Raw genomic sequence first — 19,709 nt, 5'->3', positions numbered from 1 at the left:
ACCTGATAAAAGACATGAGATCTCAAAATTGGTTGCATGTTAGAAATCACCCAGGGATCCTTTAAACCTCCCAATGGAGGGCCTCATGGCATTATTACCTGTGGCTGTCTGTGACTGGCTGTAGAACTTCCAAGTCAGACAAGACCCTAGTAAGGAAGGCTTGGGGCAACAGTTGATGCCCCAGTTTTTCCTGCCTGATTTAAAGATGAAGGACTAGGAGGAAGAGAGAAACACAGGGCAAGGGGCCAGAAGAGAAAACCATTATTTTCTCTGCACTTGCTAAGTACCGGGTACCTCACAGTTATTCCTAATACCCTTTAAGCAGTGGATCGCAAACTTTGATGTACATTAGAATCACCTGGGGGTGCTTTTAAAAGGCCCAGGTTACACCAGATGCCAGTAAAATTGCAGCAGTGAGGAGGGGCAGTGGGGAAATCCAGGCATTGCTTTTTTAAAGTTTCCCAGGTGATTTCAGTGAGCAGCAAATTTGAGAATCACTGATTTTTCAGGTCCCCAGATCAGCATTACCTGGGATGAGAAAACAAAATATATGCACTGGTCCAAAGCTCCTGAAATTCTTGTAAATTCCTAAGTGGTAAGAGAACCTGGAGCATCTGCTCTTCTACTGAGGTGACCTGGGTGGGTTCTTGCATGGTGGCTGTCACCAGAAAGATCTAGTCATGACTAGAAGCTTAGAATATTCAGCGCCAACCCTCACCCTCATGAGGAGGAGAGGGGCTAAAAACAAGTTGTAATTGATCAAGTCCATGTGCAGGAACTGCCATAAAATCCCAACAGAATGGGCTTTGGAGGGCCTCCTTGGTGGCACAAGGGGTTAAGTCTCAGCACTATGAAGTTATCAGCAGCCACTGCAGCACGAGTTCGATCTGGCCAGGGAGCTGACCCACACGGCACAGCAGACCTCTCCTGTCTTGCCCGCTGCTCCCTTCAGCAGTGTATTTCAGTACATTTGCCTGTTCTGCTCCCCCACTCAGTCTCTGGTGAATCCTCCATCCTTTCCCTCCCCACACCTCCGGCTTGTACCCCAGCTCTTGTATGCATAAATAAATAAATAAAATGAATCTTTTAAAAAAAGGGGGGTTTGGAGAGCTACCAGGTGAACAAACACATTCACACTGAGAGGGTGAGGTACCCTGACTCCACAGGAACTGAAGCTCCAGCATTTGGGACCCCATCAAACCTCTATGTCTCTTCCCCTGTCTGTTCCCCTGTGTCCTTTCTCATATCATTTAACAAAGTGGTCAGTATTACTGTTTCTCTGAGTCCTGTGAGATGCTCCAGCAAATTAATGGAATCTCCACTATAGCTGGTTGGTCAGAAGCCCAGGTGACAACCTGGGCTTTTGACTGGTGTCTAAAGTGCGTAATTGTGTGTAGGAGGGAGGGCAGTCTTGTGGGGCTGAGTCCTTAACCTGTGGGATCTGACACTATCTCTAGGAAAATAATATGAGAATTGAATTAACTTGTAGGACACCCAGCTGGTGTTGCAGAGAATTGCTTCATGTTGGGAAAAAACACGCATTTGGTGACCAGAGTGCGTGTTTTCCGTGCTAAAGGACACACCCAGGGGAGAAGCACAGTAGGGAAGAATTGGATTTTCCCTAGACGGAAGGAAAATTTTTTTTTCCTTTATACTTGTTAGCTATGCAGACTCCCAGGCCCTGAACAGACCCAGTGAATCAGAATCTGTACTATAACAAGATCCCCAGGGTAGCATCTCTAAGGCGCAGACCAGCACCATCATCTCTCCAGCAAAAGCTCAGAGGGTTAAGTCACCCATCCAGGCTCACATGATGACCATGACATTTAAATGAAGAATCCAGACGCTGTTGGGCCTAGCTCCAAAGCTCCTTCTACTGTAGCCATGGGAGTGGGGGTTGGTGCGGAGGGCTTAAGGAAGTAGAACTTGCTAAAAGAAAAGGAACCTGTTTCCAGCAAGAGGAAATCACATCTGGCTAGCCTCCAAGAGTTTTTACAGACAAAGTAGGTTAGTACAGGACAGAGGGAAACCTGTGGTCATAACTGTAGAGGTTAAAATGCTTCTGGCAATTCTACATCCAAGGTTATTCAAAGTTATGTGGGGGTGAGGAGGTGGAGAAAGGGGAAGTCTTTTCTCAGAACAGGGAAGAAGGTTGGGGAAAGGAAATACAAATAGACAGGCACCTCAGTGTTCAAATGTTAGAGAGGGCTTATCTCCATTAGAAATAGTGGGAGGGGGCCTCCCCGGTGGTGGCGTAGCGGTTGAGCGCTGGGTTGCGAAGCTGCCCGCGGCCTCTGCGAGGCCAGTTCAATTCCCGGCTGCTCCCAGGCCACCAGAGGGGGGTCCCACATGGCGCGCAGACCTCTCCTGCCGCCTGCTGCTCCCCTCAGCAGTGTGCTTCGGTCTCTCTGCCTGCTCTGCTCCCCGCTCTGGCTCTGGTGAATTCTCTCACCCTCCCGCGCTTCTGACTGTACCCAGTGCATGTATAAACAAAACAAACAAACAAACAAATAAATAAATAAGTAAAAACATGCCTCTATAAATAAATAAATAAATAACATTAAAAAAAAAGGAAAAAAAAAGAAATAGTGGGAGGGGGCCTCCCTGGTGGGGCAGGTGGTTGAGCATAGCACTGTGAAGCTGTCCACAACCTCTGCAGTGCATATTCGATCCCAGCTGACCAGCGAGATACCCCCATGGCGCGGCAGACCTCTCCTGTCTTGCCTGCTGCTCCCCTCCGCAATGCATTTCAGTCAGTCTACCTGTTCTGTTCTCCACTCTGGTGAATCCTCTCACCCTCCCGCACATCTGGCCTGTACCCCAGTTCTTGTATAAATCTTAAAAAAAAAAAGAAATAGTGGGAGGAAGAGGGCACCCATGAAAGATCTAACTTCACAGATGACCCCGAGTCCTTCCAGGTGGTAAAAGAAAAAAATTTGTAGGCTATGCAATTGGACCAAAAATGGCAGATGAGCATCACATTACAGTTTCATGTTTTTGGGAAAAGTAATTCTAGCTCTCCTCAGTAGATAATAGCTGTGAGTGATCAGTTTTAAGGCAATTAAAAAAAGGGGGGGGGGAGAGGAGGAATAACTCTTTGCAGCCCCCAGGAGACATGTACTTAATATGCTGCCACAGCAAAAAAAGTCAATAACATCTGGCCAGGCACCATCATAAAGGTTTTTTGGAAACAAAACAAAAATCACTCTATCCTAATATAAAACCATGATGCAGCTATATCTGGAATACCATATATAGCTCTTCCTGCGTTTCAGGAGACAAAGAGGAGAGAAAAGATCCAGAGAAGGGCAGCTGAAACCATCCAAGGGCTATTATAAGAGACTTTAAAAAATAGGACTCTTGAGTCTACAAACACAGAGAAAGGTTAAGAGGATAGGCCTGGAAATTATACCACAAAACAGGTGTGAAAAAGAAAGATCCAGACTTTCCTACTCAACCCTTGCACACAGGGGAAGAGCTTAGACCTGGAGTTTGCAGGACAAATAAAGGGAAGTTCAACTGTTTACAGAAGGTAATAAATGTATTGAATTTATTATCTTAGGAGTGCTGGATTGAATACTTAGTAAACTGACTAGGGGACCCTGGAGATCCATTTTGAGCCTTTTATTGTCTTTCCTTCTAGAAAAAAATTATTAACATCAAAATAACTACAGAAATAAAATGAGAAAAAATTTCACATATTCTCAGTGTAGCTAAGCGGTTTCTTTTATTGTCCCTGTTTTTCTAAAATTTTCCATACGTACATCTCATTATTTTATGTCTATAGACATAGCAGAAATATCAGCTTATGTCTGCGATTTCTACTTTATCAAAGAGCTCAAGCATTGTCTGTTACTTTCAGATATTTTGGTTTGTTGCTTTTTATTGACTTTTTTAGAAGGGAATTTCAGGGTGGAAAGAGGGTCCATAAACATTCTGTGTATCTGGAACGCCTGTCAAGTTACCTTTCTAATGGTTTATGCCACTTAAGGCACTGTCAGCAGTGCAGCATGGAACCACTTTTATTAAAGTGTCATAGGCAAGATGTCTTAGTATCTTTAAAATGTTATAATAGGGCCTCCCCGGTGGCTCAGTGGTTGAGCGCTGGGTTGCAAAGCTGCCCGCAGCCTCTGCAGCGCCAGTTCGATCCCTGGCTGCTCCCCGGCCACCGGAGGAGGGTCCCGCATGGCGCGCAGACCTCTCCTGCCGCCCGCTGCTGCCCTCAGCAGTGTACTTCGGTCCTTCCGCCTGCTCTGCTCCCCGCTCTGGCTCTGGTGAATTCTCTCACCCTCCTGCGCTTCTGACTGTACCCAGTGCTTGTATAAATAAATAAACAAATAAATCTTAAAAAAAAAAAATAAAATGTTATAATAATAGATCAAAAACACAGAGTCTCTCATTTATTTTAGATTCCCTATAACTTTGCGGAGACTTGATCACTCCTTTTATGACGCAGCCCTTAACGCTTCTGAAGTGAGGAAGAGACCTCTGATTCAAAACAATTCTTGATTCAGCTTCCGCCTCCTGCTACCCACCCCTAGTTCCTTTCTCCTCAATCAAATTCTGCCTGACAATGCCCGAATGGGTTCAAGAACCTGTGACACCTGACCTCGCTTAAACCCATCTGGACATTTTCAGGAGGAATCTGAGTTGCCCATCAGGCCTGGGATCTGTGAGACAATAGGGTCGCCAGCACCCCCACACCCCATGACTTCTGGCACCGTTTCTGTATTAGTTCTTGCTGATCTGCGTTTGTGTCAGATCTCTCCTTGAACACAGGCCTGCTCAGGATCTCTCCGGCTGGGTGCTGGGCTCCATAGACAGAATTCTGGACAGTCCCTGACTGCCCATGACCATGCAATTTGTCCACCTCTACGTCACTCTGGCCTCGCTGAGACTCAGCACACATGGTCTGAATGACAACAGATGTCGCCTTATCAGTGACTCATCAAGTCTTGCCCACTTGCCCAGCCCACACTAAGCCCCTGACAGGACCTGTCTTGTCAGAGGAGGGAATGGGCCTGGCATGAAATCTGTGAGGAGGCCTCGATCCACGTGCAAAATTGCAGCCCCCTCTTTCTCCCCAACCTTAACCCAAGCTGTCTGCTTCACCCCCACACTCAGAAATATGTCATGCATGTTCTTAGAAGAAAACATTTTGTTATTTTTAAAATTTGCTTATTTTCCCCATTTCTCTAAGGAAACCAGAGCCTTCTTTTCTTTATTTTATGAAGATCTGTCCTAAAGAATCACCTATGGAGGGCAGGTGGGTACAGAGATGCCCCAAATTCATACCCTATTCCAGGCTGGGTTGTATAGCAGGGAAGCTGGGAACATGGGGTTCCCCATTCCTAGGAAAAATTCCCCAGAGCTTGCAGGCATTTGAGTTAATGCTGTCTTTGTGATCTCTCAGAGACAAAGAATATGAGTGGGTGGGGTCTGTAGACAGGATGGGATCTGGTGCTACTGGCTTTAAATGAAGCCAGTGTAAGTAAAAGGCCAGCAGAGGCTGTGGGGGTGGAAGAGATAGGCCTGGGAGCTACCAGGCACCATGGTGTCTGTCTCACACAAATACAAATCACAGGGTAGCTCACAGGATAGCTGAAATGACCTCAGAGAATTGTCAATCCCAACAGTCTTGGCTTTACAGATGAGGAAACTGAGGCCCAGAAATGGAATACTCTGTGCCTGGAGTCTCATTCCTTAATCTTTTTTTTTTTTTTTTAAATATTTATTTATTTACACCACTGGGGTACAGTCCAGAGGCACAGGAGGGTGAGAGAATTCACCCGAGACACAGCAAGGAGCAGAACAGGCAGAAGGACTGAAACACTGCTGAGGGGGAGCAGTGGGCAAGACAGAAGAGATCTGCCATACCATGTGGGAATCTCCCTGGCTGGCAGGGAATCGAACCAGTGCTGCAGAGGCTGCGGACAGCTTCACAGTGCTGCGCTCAACCCGCTGCGCCACCAGGGAGACCCCCTCATTCCTTAATCTTACACAGATTGTATTGTGTATTTGCTCCTGTACTGATGGTGCACTTCCCAGCTAATGTCCCAATTTGATCAGGATTTTGATTCTAGGTACTAGAGACAGATCAGCTGCTGTGACAACAAACAGCTGAGATGACCATAAGGACCATGTCAGCTTGCAGGTACAGTCTGAGTATTTAGAGCTCACCTTTTCCTGTTCCAGCAGCAAGGGAGTGCAAAACCAGGAGGAAGGAGGCCACAATACGCATTAAATGCTGACCTGAAAGCCTGTATGGAGACAGGCCCAGTCAGCCACTCTTCTAAGAGGATACCATCAAGTATGACCTTCCAAGGACAGAGAAGACAAGCAGGCTCTGCCCTGCCAGCTAATCTATGACACACTGTAGGAGACTGGAGCTTCTGGTAAACTTGCCACGTGCCTGCACCTAGGTTAGGTTCTTTTTACCTTCATCATCTTATTATATGATCACAAGAACCTTAGGCGATAACAAATATGATTCTCATTTGACATCAAAGGAAACTAAGATTCAGACAGATGAAATGGCTTGTTCAAGGTTAGGGTTCCTGTAAATGGCAGGTATGAGACTTGAACACCAGCCTTCTGATTCCCAATCCAATGTCCTTTTCCCTGTTCCACAGCTTTCCTCCTGGATTCAGACAGGAAGGGCCTTCAGACAGAAAGAAGCCACATTTGGTTTCTGCACCCCACCATGTCAGGACCCATCAGCAAAGCTCAGAGCTCCATTTTCTCATCTTCCAGATGAAACAGGGCTCTGCTGAAGATAGATACTTCCACCTTAAGAGGCTCTGATTAGATGAGGTGAGCTTTGAACCAGAGTTCCCCAGAGTAGCTAAAACCTGGAATATTCACATGAAAAGCCACCTCACAAGCCCCATGGTGGAAAGACTAAAACAAAGAGGGTTGGGCAAGTGAGTCAGAGTCTGGGTCCTGGTACACACCCCACCACCCTATTTGCTATGAAATCTAGGACATTAGCCCATGATCTTCCTTCTCTGCAAAATGGGGAGAGTACCCCCGAGCTTGCAGGCTTTGAGTAAGAAGAGTGAGTTGGATAATAGATGTGTTAGAACTTGGAAAACAATAAAATACAATCAAATGTCAAAGGTGCAATTCCAGCAAATCATTTATCCATGATCACAAAGGGCAGAACAAACAACCAGTGCAACAGTCCCTGCTTCCATCCCTTAGAAAGAAGTCACTCCGCCCCAGACCTCTCTCTTCTTTTGTGGTTCCCTGGTCTGGAAGAGCCAAGAGTAAGGGAAGAAGAAATGAAGAGACAATGGGGAGGGATAACAGTGCCATTTTCAGTGATTCTGCCCTGGGGGGCGTAATCCAGGAGACTGAGTCTGCTTTTTCTGCCTTAAGTCTCTCCATGGCTCAAAACCTAACAAAAAAGGTTGGGCTTTTGAGTACTAGGGATCCTCCTCTCAAGAAGAACTACTAGAGATCAGGAAATATACTGGCTGGGGAAGGGGGTGAGCCAGATTCTAGTCCCAGCCTTGTACGAGGCAGGGAACAGATGCCCAGGAGGGCTTCAGTGCACCTTGAAAAAAAAGGGGGAGAAAAAAATCAACCCATCTACTCCAGTGAGAAAATCATGAACACCTCAGGTCTGATCCTACCTACATCTTTCTCCCCGCTTCCTTTGCTTATTTGCGGTGTTCTACAGGGTATCTCTCCAGCAACAGAATGCAAATCCAGCCAGATAATAGAATGCTACAAAGTCAGAACCGGATGAGGCCTAAGGTTGCAAATTGTGTAGATTCGCTATTTTACAGATTAGGGACAGGCCCAGGTGGGACTTCCAGCGCCCTAGAGCTTCCAGCTCCCAGGCAATGCCCCATCATTCTTCTCCACCCCTCACTGCAGCTGACCTTTAACCCTGGTTCCTTGACCCACTGCTTGCAAAGTGGTATGGGTAAGTGGTGCAGAAAGCAAGGAATCATCTATTGATCATCTCTTACAGTTCCTGGGAGCAGATGTGACTTGTCCAAGGTCACTGGATTCCCAGTAACTGGGCTTCATTGAATAATTATCATTACCTTTAAGTGAATCTTCCAACCAGTGTTAATATATTTCCTTTGTCTTTTTTCTTTTCAAAAATTTAGTTGCTTTTCTGTCAACAAGCAACTATAAACTAGAGACACACTACAGGGGGGTAGGAAGGAGTATGATCAAAACAAGGGGTGGGGGGTAATATGGGGACTATAACCAAGATGAAAATGCATACATTGTGCAAAAATGAAAAATGATGTAAAAATATATAAAATTTTAAAATAATTAAAAAATTTGGTTGATTTTTTTGTTTAATTAGCAAAGTAACACATGCTTGCTGTGAAATAGAAAGTGAAAAAGATATAAAGTGCAAAATAAATCCCTATTAAATAAATAAATAAATAAATCCCTATTAAATCCCTAGAGATAACCACTATTAGGAGTTTTCATGATTTCTTCCAAAAATTTTTATAACTTAAAGACAAACTTAACTGTCCCTATTAATTTAAGTTCTTGACCATGTGTATTCAGAAAGATGTGTTGATTATCTGAATAAATGGCAGTGGGCTGAGGCCAGAGGCTGGGGGTTTGCATCATACAGAAGGACAAAGATGAGTTAAACATCTCAGCAGACAAGAGCTCCCGCTGGGGCCTATTAGCCAGGGACCAGTCATAAATTCTTCCTTTCTGAGCTGGTGTTACAGTGTGGCAGTGACTGTCGTGGGTTTTGGAGTTAAACATACATAGGCTCACAGTCCGGCCCTACTGGTCCCAAGACATGTGACCTTAGGTGGTTTCTCAATAATGTGCCTCAATCTCCTCATCTGTCATATGGAGTGAAATGATACTACTTTGCAGTGCTATTGTGAGTACTGAATAAAACAATAAAAAGAATACAGTATGCACAAAAGAATGCTAGCTATTATGAATTCTAGAGTTGTTATTATTATGCTACTGAACCACCTCAAGGAAGGAGAAAGCCAGGCCTCCCTGGAGGCACAAGGGTTAAAGACACAGCACTATCAAGCTATCGCCAGCCACTGCAGCATGAGTTGGATAACCGGCCAGAGAGGTGACCAACAAGTCATAGCAGACCTCTCCTGTCTCGCCCGCTGCTCCCCTCAGCAGTGTATTTCAGTCAGCCTGCCTGTTCTGTTCTCCATTCTGTCTCTGGTGAATCCTGTCACCCCCCACACCTCTGGCCTACACCCCAGTTCTTGTTTATATCAATAAATAAATCTAAAAAAAAAAAAAGGAGAAAGCCTATAGGCTGAGTGTTCTAGAAAATGTTAGAGAAAAAAGGCATACTACACACCTCTGCTGACTATATCGAGGAGAGAAAACTAGAAAGTAACACCTCAGTATGATCTGGAGTTGCTCAGGCTACTAGAAATTCTAGATATACCAAACCACAAGTGCAGTGGGCCCTAGAAGCTGGAGCACAGGGGCCCCTTGCACACTGAAGGGCTCCATTTGTGTGGAGACCATCTTCTAGTCCACTCAGCCCTTTTGGGTCAGTGGCTCTCAAGCCCTGCTAGCTCCAGAACTGCCCCAGAATGACTCAGCAGGGTGCAGGTGGGAGAAGAGTCTCCTCCAACTGAACTCCAGGTCCTTCCTCCTGGCACCCTAGTGCTCAGAGCCATGACAGCATGATCACAGACACTTAGCCTGCCTGTGTTGCCGGGGCTCTACACGACCAAGGACAATGTGCTAATACACCCCTCCAGGCAACACACATTAAGAGTAACCCAACACCTGACCAAAAGGACTGCTGAAATTCAATAAAATTTGCAGAACTGCTGATGAAACTGTATTAGTCTTGCATATGTCCTGCTGGTCAAATCTTTTTATTACAAAGTTCTGTTAACTGATTATAGCCACCAGGGATGGAAAGGAAGTCACAGCTCCCATAAATGCTAAGAGGCCATAACTGACCACATCCAGCTTGGAGCACTGGTCACCTTGAGCAGGAGGCGCCTCCTCAAGTCCCTCAGATAAGAGGGGTGGGAGTACACAAAACAGTGTGTCTGGCAGATGGACCCAGAAGAGCTTTGGGGAAGTAGATGCTCCCTAATTATTGGGGAGTCTTTGGAGACTGAGCACTGCCCTATTTGGAAACTAACATCAAGATGGGGACAGTGGATGACACCATTTATTTATTACTATTATCTCCAATTTCCTCATGGATGCTTCATGTGACCACCTTCCTGATACACAAATCATATCATATTTATCTGATAAATATGATGGCAGTCAAGGCCTACCAGGGACAGGCTGCAGTATCACTCTTCCAGCTTGCCAGTCCAAACTACTCCAGTAGGAAAGCCTTCTCTTCCAGGCAGAATTGTTTTCTCCCCAGGACCCTGCTGTCCAGCTGTCCACTCTCTCCTCTTTCTCCCTGCCTCTATGCTCTTTTTCCTCTTCACTGTGTCCCTCTCTTTCTTTCCTGTCTTTCTCCCATGTTCTCTCTCTCCCCCCTCATCTCATTGTCTTTCTCTAATTGGCCATGATGGTTGCAAAATATCTTTTATTTTTGGTTGAACTCACACATTAAATTTTAAACCCTCTCAACTTAATTATCAAAAAAAGAAAGAAACATTTAATATTTTGCTCCAAACAATGAAGAACTTTTTAAGAGGGGGGATCTTTAAAGATCATCTAGTTCAACGTTTTTTTCTGATACAAAAATCCCTTCCAGAGAACCTCTGACATCTAGTTTCTCCTTGTCTACCCCCAAGGATTGGAGCCTATTACCTCTTGAGGATGCCCAGTTCTAACTGGTAAGAAGTTCTTCTTTATATTGACCCAACCTGCATCCATAATCTGCACTCCCTGGTTCCCAGGGACAATCTAGGATACAAAAACAGGGCAATCAGCAGAAGAGCAGTGAGGATATGTAGGGTTCAAAGGATGGGGTAGACCAGTTGGCTGTGAGGCTTTCCTATGGAATAGTTTGGGCTGACAAGCTGGAAGAGAGATACTGCAGCCTGTCCCTGGTAAGCCATGAATACCATCGTATTTATCAAATATGATGTGATTCATTTATCAGGAAGGTGGTCAAATGAAGGCGTCCATGAGGAAGTGGAAATAACAGTAATAAGTAGTTATGATTTACAGCCAGGAATTATGTAAAGTACTTTATGTTGATTATTTCATTGAATCCTCTCAATCACACTATGACATAGACACTATTTTCCCATTTTATAGATGAGGAGACAGACACAGAGGTCTCAGAACCAGTAAGTCACTAACCCTGGCATGCCTATCCCTGATGCCCATGCAACAAGTAAGAACAGCACAGACACTAGGTCAGAAGACCTCAATTTGGGAGTCATTTACATTGAGGAAAAGCCTAGCAAGAACAGAGACCCTGGATCTCATCTAAGTCCTCTTCTAAAGGTAAGCAAACTCCACCTTTATTTTTATTTTTATTTTTTTAAGATTTATTTATTTATCATACAAGAACTGGGGTGCAGGCCAGTGGTGCAGGGGGTGAGAGGATTCACCAGAGACAGAGTGGGGAACAGAACAGGTGGATTGACTGAAATATACTGCTGAGGGGAACAGTGGGATCGAACTCGTACAGCAGTGGCTGCGGATAGCTTCATAGTGCTGTGACTCCCTTGTGTCACCAGGGAGGCCCCTCAAACTCCACCTTTAGTCTCATGCTTCTTCTGAACGCCACTGACCCAACTCCAGTTGCCCATTAGATTCTGTCACCTCAAATTCAACACATCAACCCCAGCACCTGTCATTTTTCACCTCCCCAGCAACCATTTCCCAATTTGATTCTTTAAACATAAAAGAGGATCAAATTTTATGTCAAGCCAACCTGGGTTCAACCAGATTTGCCATATGTAAGCCACAGGACATTGGACAAAATTACTTAACCTCAATGAGCCTCAGTTTTCTCATCTATAAAATGGAAGCAGGAACAATATCTTTGTTGAGAGGTGCGTGTGTGAATTAAATAGGATAATTTATACATAACACATAGGATATTATTTATAAAAGGCATAGCAAGTGTTAACTAAGTGGCATTGTTATTGCTACTGCTATTCTTGGACTTGAAACTCCCTCTCCTGCATCCCCATTTATGGTTAATCCCCAAGCTAAGAGGTGGGAGGAAGAGGAGACCCACAGAGTGAACAGTAAAAATTCAACGTGCTTTGAACAACCCAGTGACCTCATCCTTCATGTTGGGGGCTGCTTCTGCAGGGCCCTTCTTTTTTCTGTACCTACCACAGAGTTGGGCTCTAGCCAAGACCCCCCCCCCGCCCCCGCTCTTCCCCTTCAGACCTCCTTCTTAGGGATCAGCAAGCAGTGCTGCTGTTTCTACCTCCACCTCTCTCTTCATCCCAAGTCTGCATTTTGTGTCATCTGCAGCCCTGACCTCCGTCAAATATTCTTCTTTTCCTCTAAGTCTCTAGAATCAATGTTTGAGAAGTCATCTCAAATATTAAAGCAGTTAATAAAAATTTATTCTTGCATAATTAGATTTGAGTAAAGCACACCTTCTTCCAGCGCAACTTCTTCCAGCCCACCTTTGTGCATGACCCAGTCCTCACTGCTAAGTATGCTTGAGCATCTGAGTTCCCTCTGGGCCATATGCCATATGCACAGGGTCTGTCTGTGACTCTACTAGAGCCCCTGCCCCTTGGGGCCTGGTGTGCTTTTAGCCCCCTGGAGATACTATACATTAGATCACTCATGATTGACCATCAACGGGCACTGATCACAATCACAAACTCTCACATTTGCAAACCCCACCATCCCTGCAGCTCAGGGTAGCTGTGAAAGGGGGATGAAAGGAGACTCCAAGGAGACAACATGGTGTTTGTACTCAGTGAGGGGAGAACAAAGGGAACAGGGAGCCCAGAGGTGGCAGGCAGGAAAGCAGGGACACAGGCTGCAGACTAAGAAGAGTCAGAAGGGTGAATGGGGGCACTGGGTCGCATCACCTCAGTGGGCCCCCAGAAGGTGGTGTGACCTAGGGAAAGGGAATCGGGGGAGGAGAGTAGAGTCAATGTCCTCACTCAGAAATTGGGAACCAAAGTGAACCACTAAAAAGCTTCGTTAATTTCAAGGGAGGGACCCCAGCTCCTGCCTCCTGAGGTCTCCTAGACCCTTCCTGCCTGGCTCTGCTCCCAGCTGCTGCAATTAGGGCGAGGCAGCTGGGATGGCAGGGGAAAGGAGTTAAGCAAATAATAAAGATGTCAATCTGGGAAATCACTGGACCCCTGCTTAGCAGATAGAAGCCACCCCCTGGTTGTTAATGCCCTCCATTTATTTGGAGCTTTCAACTTATTCCAAATGCCCTCACACTAATGATCTCATTTAATCTTCAGCACCACCCTGTGAAATAGGCAGGCCTGGGATTATCTCCTAGAGCCCCTCCCCTCTTTATCCTGTGGCTCCCCTGAGGGCCCTCAAATTGCTTCCGCCATTCTAGAAATATCCAACACTGAATCAGGAGGTGCCTTAGGGGCTGAAGGGAGACTGGGGTCCTCTGTCTCCATTCTGGGCTTGCTCTCTGCTGTTTGTCCTGAGCTGCGCATGCGGAGAAGTCACAGGATACGGAATCCTCCCCCTCCTGGAATTTCCCAGACACCCCTCCCCCTTTGCGTATATCTGAAAGCTGGGTACATAATGACCATTTCACCCACTCTCTAGGGAGCTATGTCAGACTTATTAGGCAAAAGGAAACCCGGGATCCAGAGAGGCAAAGGCCTTTGCCCTGAGTCACACGGTGAGCAAACATGCAGGGACCATCAAGACTGTAGACAAGCACAGGTCTAGGGGTATCAGAAGACCGGTTCTGGTTCCGGCTCCACTGCTACTCAGCTGGGGTCACAGTGACAGTCACTCAACCTCCCCAGCCTTTGCTTTCATATCTGTCCAATGGAAATAACAATTCCCATCTCTTGGGGTTGCTGGGAGGATTAGATGTCAAAATGTTACATGAAAACAAATTACTCTGAGGATCAAGTACCTCAGGTAACACCAGGACTCTGGCATAACAGTGGCTGGACCAAGTACAGAGCCTGGGCTCTCCTAAACTCAACTATGTGGCTCTAGGCAAGTTCAGGCCTTGGTGGCCAAAGCCCCTGCCAGCTATAAGACCCTGGGGTTCTGTGGGATGTGCCTCTGGTGCAAGACTTGTGCTGGTCACCATGCTCTCTTGACTGTTCTATTATCTGTACCCCACCTTGCCCTAGATGCAAATATCTTTTTTTTTATTATTTTATATATTTTTTACATCATTCTTCATTTTCATACAATGTATGCTTTATCATCTCGGCTATAGTCCCCGTGGAATTCCCACCACCAATTCACCTGTGCACCATCACGATAGTCCCTTGTGCTCTTCCCACCCTTGTTTTGATCCAACTCCCTCCTCCCCCGCCCCTGCAGAATGTCTCTGGTTTACAGTTGCCTGTTGATTTTGATTTTTATTTTAAGATGCAAGTATCTTACTGAGGAAGATGGGCAGTGTGGACCATGGGAACCTTGCTCTGCCCCCCTCCCATTTCCTCTGGGCTAAGCTGTGCTTCTGTACTCTTCTGAGGCCTGGCTGACTCCAGCTTTGGAAAGCAAGGGCGTGTGCAGAGGGCAGTTCTTGGTAACAGAACTGATGACAGCTTACCCACATAAGATTTCCCAGTGGAAAGCAGCAGGTGACCTGGATTCCCTTCTCCTGGGAGGGCAAGTCTTTCTGTCCTGCCCTGAACATCCCATTTCTCCCAGGATGGCCTCAAGTGTGCCAGGCCCCTGATCCCTCCTTGCAGGAAGTGGCTCTGTGTGACCCTTGCTGAGCTCACACAGGTGAATTCAATATGAAAAGTGCAAGGTCAGAGCCCAGGGGCACATTCCCACAGCACAGACAATGGCAAGCAGTTCATCTTTCATTCCAGCAGCTGAAACCCTCCCTCTCCAGGCTGGGCATCTCAGCTCCCCAGCCCAGTCCTGAGGAGTCAGAAATGTCAATATTTTGCTTTCCTCATCTAGTGGTCAGCTCCCAGTTCCCTGTACCCCTTCTCCAATCCCCAGTATCGAGGGCTGCAGTGATTTGGAAATGCCTAGAATACTGAGTTGTGGCATCTGTGGCACGAAATTGAATAGGGCTGTGGCTGTCCAAATTGGGGGTGGGGGGTGGGAGTGGGATCTCACACCTAGGGCCTGGAGGCACCCATGGGCAAGGGAACAGCTCAGGAAAGATGCCAAGACCCTCATGGCTCTCAGGGCAATGGAGAATTGGATCTTATTATGTTGAGGTCTGGCTTTGGGGACCAGTTGGTTTGTTTCTTGGATTAATACGTCATAGAACTATCAGATGAGAAGAGACTCAGAGATCACCCAGACCAAGCCTCTACTTTACAAACATGGAAACTGAGGTCTGAGGAAAGGAGAAAGCAACTTACTCAAGGTCACTCAATGAGCTGTAGAACAGGGGGGCCTGAACTCCAGCCTCCAGTGTAGAGTCAAGTGCTCTTCCCACCCAACCCTCCACATCATCCCCTAAATCTCCTGCCTAATGATACCCATTGATGAGTCCTGCTATGCACGGACCCAGGGAGCCATTTTCATAGGGAGCAATCCTGCCTCACCACCCAAGAACAGAAAGAACATGAGTCCAGGGTCCCAGCTTAGCTGCCAGTTCATTGGGTGGAACCTGGTTCATGTCACTTCTCTGAGCTTTGTTCCTCACCTGGAACAGGGAGATTTAAGAACTGGTACCTTAGATGGCATCAATAAGGATCAAATGAGATCATGAGGGCATTCTGTAAACTGACATGCTATCCCAGTGTTAGAAATTTTTAATGGTGGGAGTTTTGAAGGTGCTGCAGAGGGAGGAGACTATGCAAGAGTGAGAACCCCCCAGGAGGAGGTTGAGGAATTGCCTGGTCATCTGTGCACATGATCGATATTGGGGTAGAGACTAATGGGCAGCAGGTCAGACCAGCCCAAGTTCATTGATTTGAGAGACCACCTGCCTGCCTGTTTCCTTTTGTGTGTGTGTGTGTGTGTGTGTGTGTGTGTGTGTGTGTGTATCTGTCATGCCCAGGAGCACAGGCATTTGCCTGGCAGCTTTAGGGAGCATTCAGCAGGAGAGCAGCCTGTGGTGCTGGGAAGACACTTTGTTTTAGGCCAGGCCAGAGACCCTCCAAGGAAAGTCTATCAGCCTCCCGTCTCGGGGGTCCTCTGTAATACTCCAACCCCCCTGGGGCCCTTACCTTATATTTGGCTGCAAGCAGCTCTGTGGCCTGCTGCTCCCGCCGCAGGTCTTCCAGCATCTTCTCCTTCTCCTCCAGCAGCTTCTGCTTCTCCTCGCTGACCAGGCTGCGGTCATCCTGGATAGCCGCCTTCTCCTCCTCCAGCCGCTCCTTCTGCTCCTGCAGGTAATTCTCCATGTTCTTATCCAGGGCTGACTCCAGGATGGGCTGGGGTGGGCGGTGGTTGTTGTTGCTGTCGTCCTCCTCCTCAGCCACCCAGGCCTCGATCACTGCTCCCTCGGGGTACCCCGCGGGGGCCGACACGGCCTTCTTCCTGCGGCTGCTCTTCCTCCGGAGCCGCTTGCCCAGCATCCCCTTCTTCTCCAGCTGGGCCTTCAGGCGGGCGATTTCCTCCTGGAATTCGCGCAGCAGGGTGTCCTTGGGGTCCTCATTCACCCGGGGTTTGTTCTTGATGTTCTTGGCCCGGTTGGCGAAGCGCAGGGTAGAGAGACTCTCGTCGTAGCTGTGAGAAGCTGGGCCCAGTGTAGCGACCATGATGGTCTTGGCGTTTCCTCCCAGAGAGTCCTGGAGCAGCCGGGTCAGCTTGGAGTCCCGGTAGGGGATGTGGGTGCTCCTGTTGCCCGCCAGAGCAGCGATCACATTGCCCAGGGCGGACAGCGAGAGGTTGATTTTGGAGGCTTCCTTCGGCCTCTCTCCTCCACCACCACCCGCTCCGCCTCCACTGCTGCCACCACCTGCAGGCTGTGTGTTTGTCCCCCCGGCTGTGTTGGGGCCCACTTTGTTCTGCCTCTCACTGCCAGCCAAGTCCACCAGGTTGAGCTTGCCCACACGGATATGGTCCTGGCCATCTGAGCCGCGCTCACTGCACTCCACCGTGATGACAAAGATGGCGTGGGAGCGGGAGCTGACCTCGTTCATGTGTGTGCTGCCCACCGCCCGGGTCTGGTTCCCCAGGTTCATCACATGCTCGATCTCCTTGACGTTCTTAGTGACGAAGGAGGAGAGGTCCTTGATGTAGACGCCAGTCTCGGGGTTCTCCTTCAGCTCCAGCCTCTTGCCAGGCTCTTTGGAGAGCAGGTCTCGAATCTCCTCCTGGTAGATCTCCAGGTAGGAGGCCCGAACCAGGTACTGCTGGTTCTGGGAGCGGGAGATGTGGGTGAAGATGTGTTCAAAGGCATTGGGGATGACCCCGCGCAGCTCGGGCTCCACCCAGGTCCCCTGCATGGTGTAGGTCTTGCCAGTGCCCGTCTGGCCATAGGCAAACACGGTGCCATTGAATCCCTGCAGCACGGAATCTATCAGAGGCCTCACGGTTTCATCATACAGGTCTGCCTGCTTGGAGCTGGCATCGTACACGGCATCAAAGGTGAAGGTCTTGGGCAGCTCGCCGGGGGCAGCACGGGGGTTCCGCAGGGTCACCTGGCCCAGTTTCACGTCCATGGTCAGGATCTGCTCGTGACCAGCAGCCTCCTCCTTCCGACTGAGCGGGCGGCACCGGGCCACCACCTTCAAGGCCTCGCTGGCCTTGGCTTTGCTGGCCATCTTGCTGCTCTGTCCTTGCTGCCCCTCCGCCGCCTGGGTGGTCCCGCGGTCCTCCCTAGGGGCCTCCCTGGGTGCGGATCAGCGGGGCCGGCCCAGCCCCCAGGCGCCGCTCGCGATCCGCGCGCAGGCTCCGCGGGTGGGGGTGCTGGGTGGGGGCCCCGCCGCGGCTGCAGTCCGGCCGCCCCGCTCCGGGCCCTCGCTGCACCGGCCGGGGAGGGTCAGGCAGAGCCCGCGGGCAGCCGCGGGAGCCGCGCCCGCCGAAGGGCAGCGCCCGGAGCGCGCCCCATGCGGGGCGGGGGAGCGCGGCCGCGAGCGGCTCCGCACAATGAGATAAAGGCGCAGAGAGCGGCCGGGGGCGGCGCGGGGCTGCTCCTCGCCCCTCCTCGCCTCGTCTCCGGGAGCCGCGGCGGGGCTGCGGGCCGGGCGGGGGTGCGCCCTCCCGAGGGCAGCGGCTCACCTGGCGTCCTCCCCGCGGGCTCGGGGGTCATTCATTGCAGCCGGCGCGGCTGCGGCTGCCCGGCCTCCGCCTTCCCCGCGGCCGCCGGAGAATGAGCAAAACAGAGGGGATGGGCGGGGCGGCGGCGGGAGTGATGTTGCCGCGGCGCGGCGGCCGCAGCGGAGCCGCCCGGCTGGGGCGGGGCTGGGGCGGGGCTGGGGCGGGGCGAGCGGGGCTGGGGCGGGGCTAAGGCGGGCGTGGGTGGGGCTAGGGCGGGGCTAGAGGGGCGAGGGGCGGGGCGCGCGAGCCCCCCTCGGCGGCCGCGCCAGGGAAGGGGCGCGTCGCCCGCCCGCACCCCGCAGATCCCTCGGGAACGACGGGCGCGGCGCCCACCCGAGCCCCGCGCCCACCGCGGCCAGGCAGCCCCGCCCCGCCCCCGCGCCCCCGCGCCCGGGCATGCCGGGAGTTGTAGTCCCGCCTTTGTTACCCGCGCCCGGCAGGTTGCGGAGCCGCCCGCCGTCCCGCAGGCCCCGCCCTCCCGCCGGCCGCGGGGCGACAGCCGAGGGCGCGGCCCGCCTGGCCCGCGGAGGGCAGTGCCCGCCGCCCACGCTGGTCCCTGCACGGCCGGCGTCCTCGTCTCTCCGCTGCTCTGGATTCTGCCTGCGGACGAGGACGTGAACCCCTCCTTTAGGGGGGCGCCTGACACCTTAACTCCTAAATATTTCTTGGTTGTCATTGTCCTCTCTTGCCCGGATTTGCTTCTGGGCTCCCTCTTCTCTCTCCAGCTGATTCCTCTCGCTGCTCCCCCAGCACCTGGGTCTCCTCCGCTCCTCCTCCTCCGCCAGCCCTCCATATTGTCTAAGTCTCTCCATCCTCTGCTCCTGCCTCGCTTCCCAGCCTCGTTTCCTGCTACTCTGCTCTGGAGAACCTGCATTCCAGACATTCACTCAGTTATCCAGAGCCTGCTAGCCCCAGGTCCATTCTCAGAGCTGGATCTCAGCTCCTCAGGGAGCTCACATTCTAGGAACAGTGTTTTGTTCCCCTGGATGTGCTCTGTGTTGCCTCTTTGTGCCTTTGTCCAGTGGACCTTGTCACCCTCCTGCACCTGGTGCCACTTGGGCAGTTCAAGCACCTCCTCCTCTGTGAAGCCTCCCCTGACCACTTTCTTGCCCAGACTAGAAATAGGTAGAATTTGCATCAAATAAAACTCGGATTCAGGTTGCAGTTTTGCTCTTCCTCTGACCGTGGACTTTGGGCTCACTTACCACTCCCCTGCCTTAGTTTGTGCATCGCTTCCAAAAAATTGGAACATGAAGAGAAGTAACACTTATTTAATGGAGTGGTTGTGAGGGCATTGTGTAAATATGAATGTGAAACAATGAATTATGGAGTATTGTACCAGGAGAAGATGCATTTTTTTTATTTGATTTTTTAAAGATTTATTTATTTATGCATACAAGAGTTGGAGTACAGGCCAGTGATGGGGG

The 19,709-nt window shown here is 49.6% G+C and overlaps 1 protein-coding gene across 1 annotated transcript in view; it reads right to left on the bottom strand.

Moving 5' to 3' along the window:
- KIF3C (kinesin family member 3C) overlaps nucleotides 1-18,314 on the bottom strand; it is a 38,306-nt gene extending 19,992 nt beyond the window's left edge. The window contains exon 1 of the mRNA XM_037528395.2: nucleotides 16,245-18,314. Coding sequence (XP_037384292.1) covers nucleotides 16,245-17,786 — 1,542 coding nt within the window. The 5' untranslated portion in view covers nucleotides 17,787-18,314. The remainder of the gene's footprint in view (nucleotides 1-16,244) is intronic.
- Nucleotides 18,315-19,709: the final 1,395 nt, after the last annotated feature.

Source organism: Talpa occidentalis, unplaced genomic scaffold, assembly GCF_014898055.3.
Source record: "Talpa occidentalis isolate TD23 unplaced genomic scaffold, MPIMG_talOcc4v2.1 talOcc4.5, whole genome shotgun sequence".
Lineage (NCBI taxonomy): Eukaryota > Metazoa > Chordata > Mammalia > Eulipotyphla > Talpidae > Talpa > Talpa occidentalis.
This window is presented reverse-complemented; position numbering and strand designations above follow the sequence as displayed.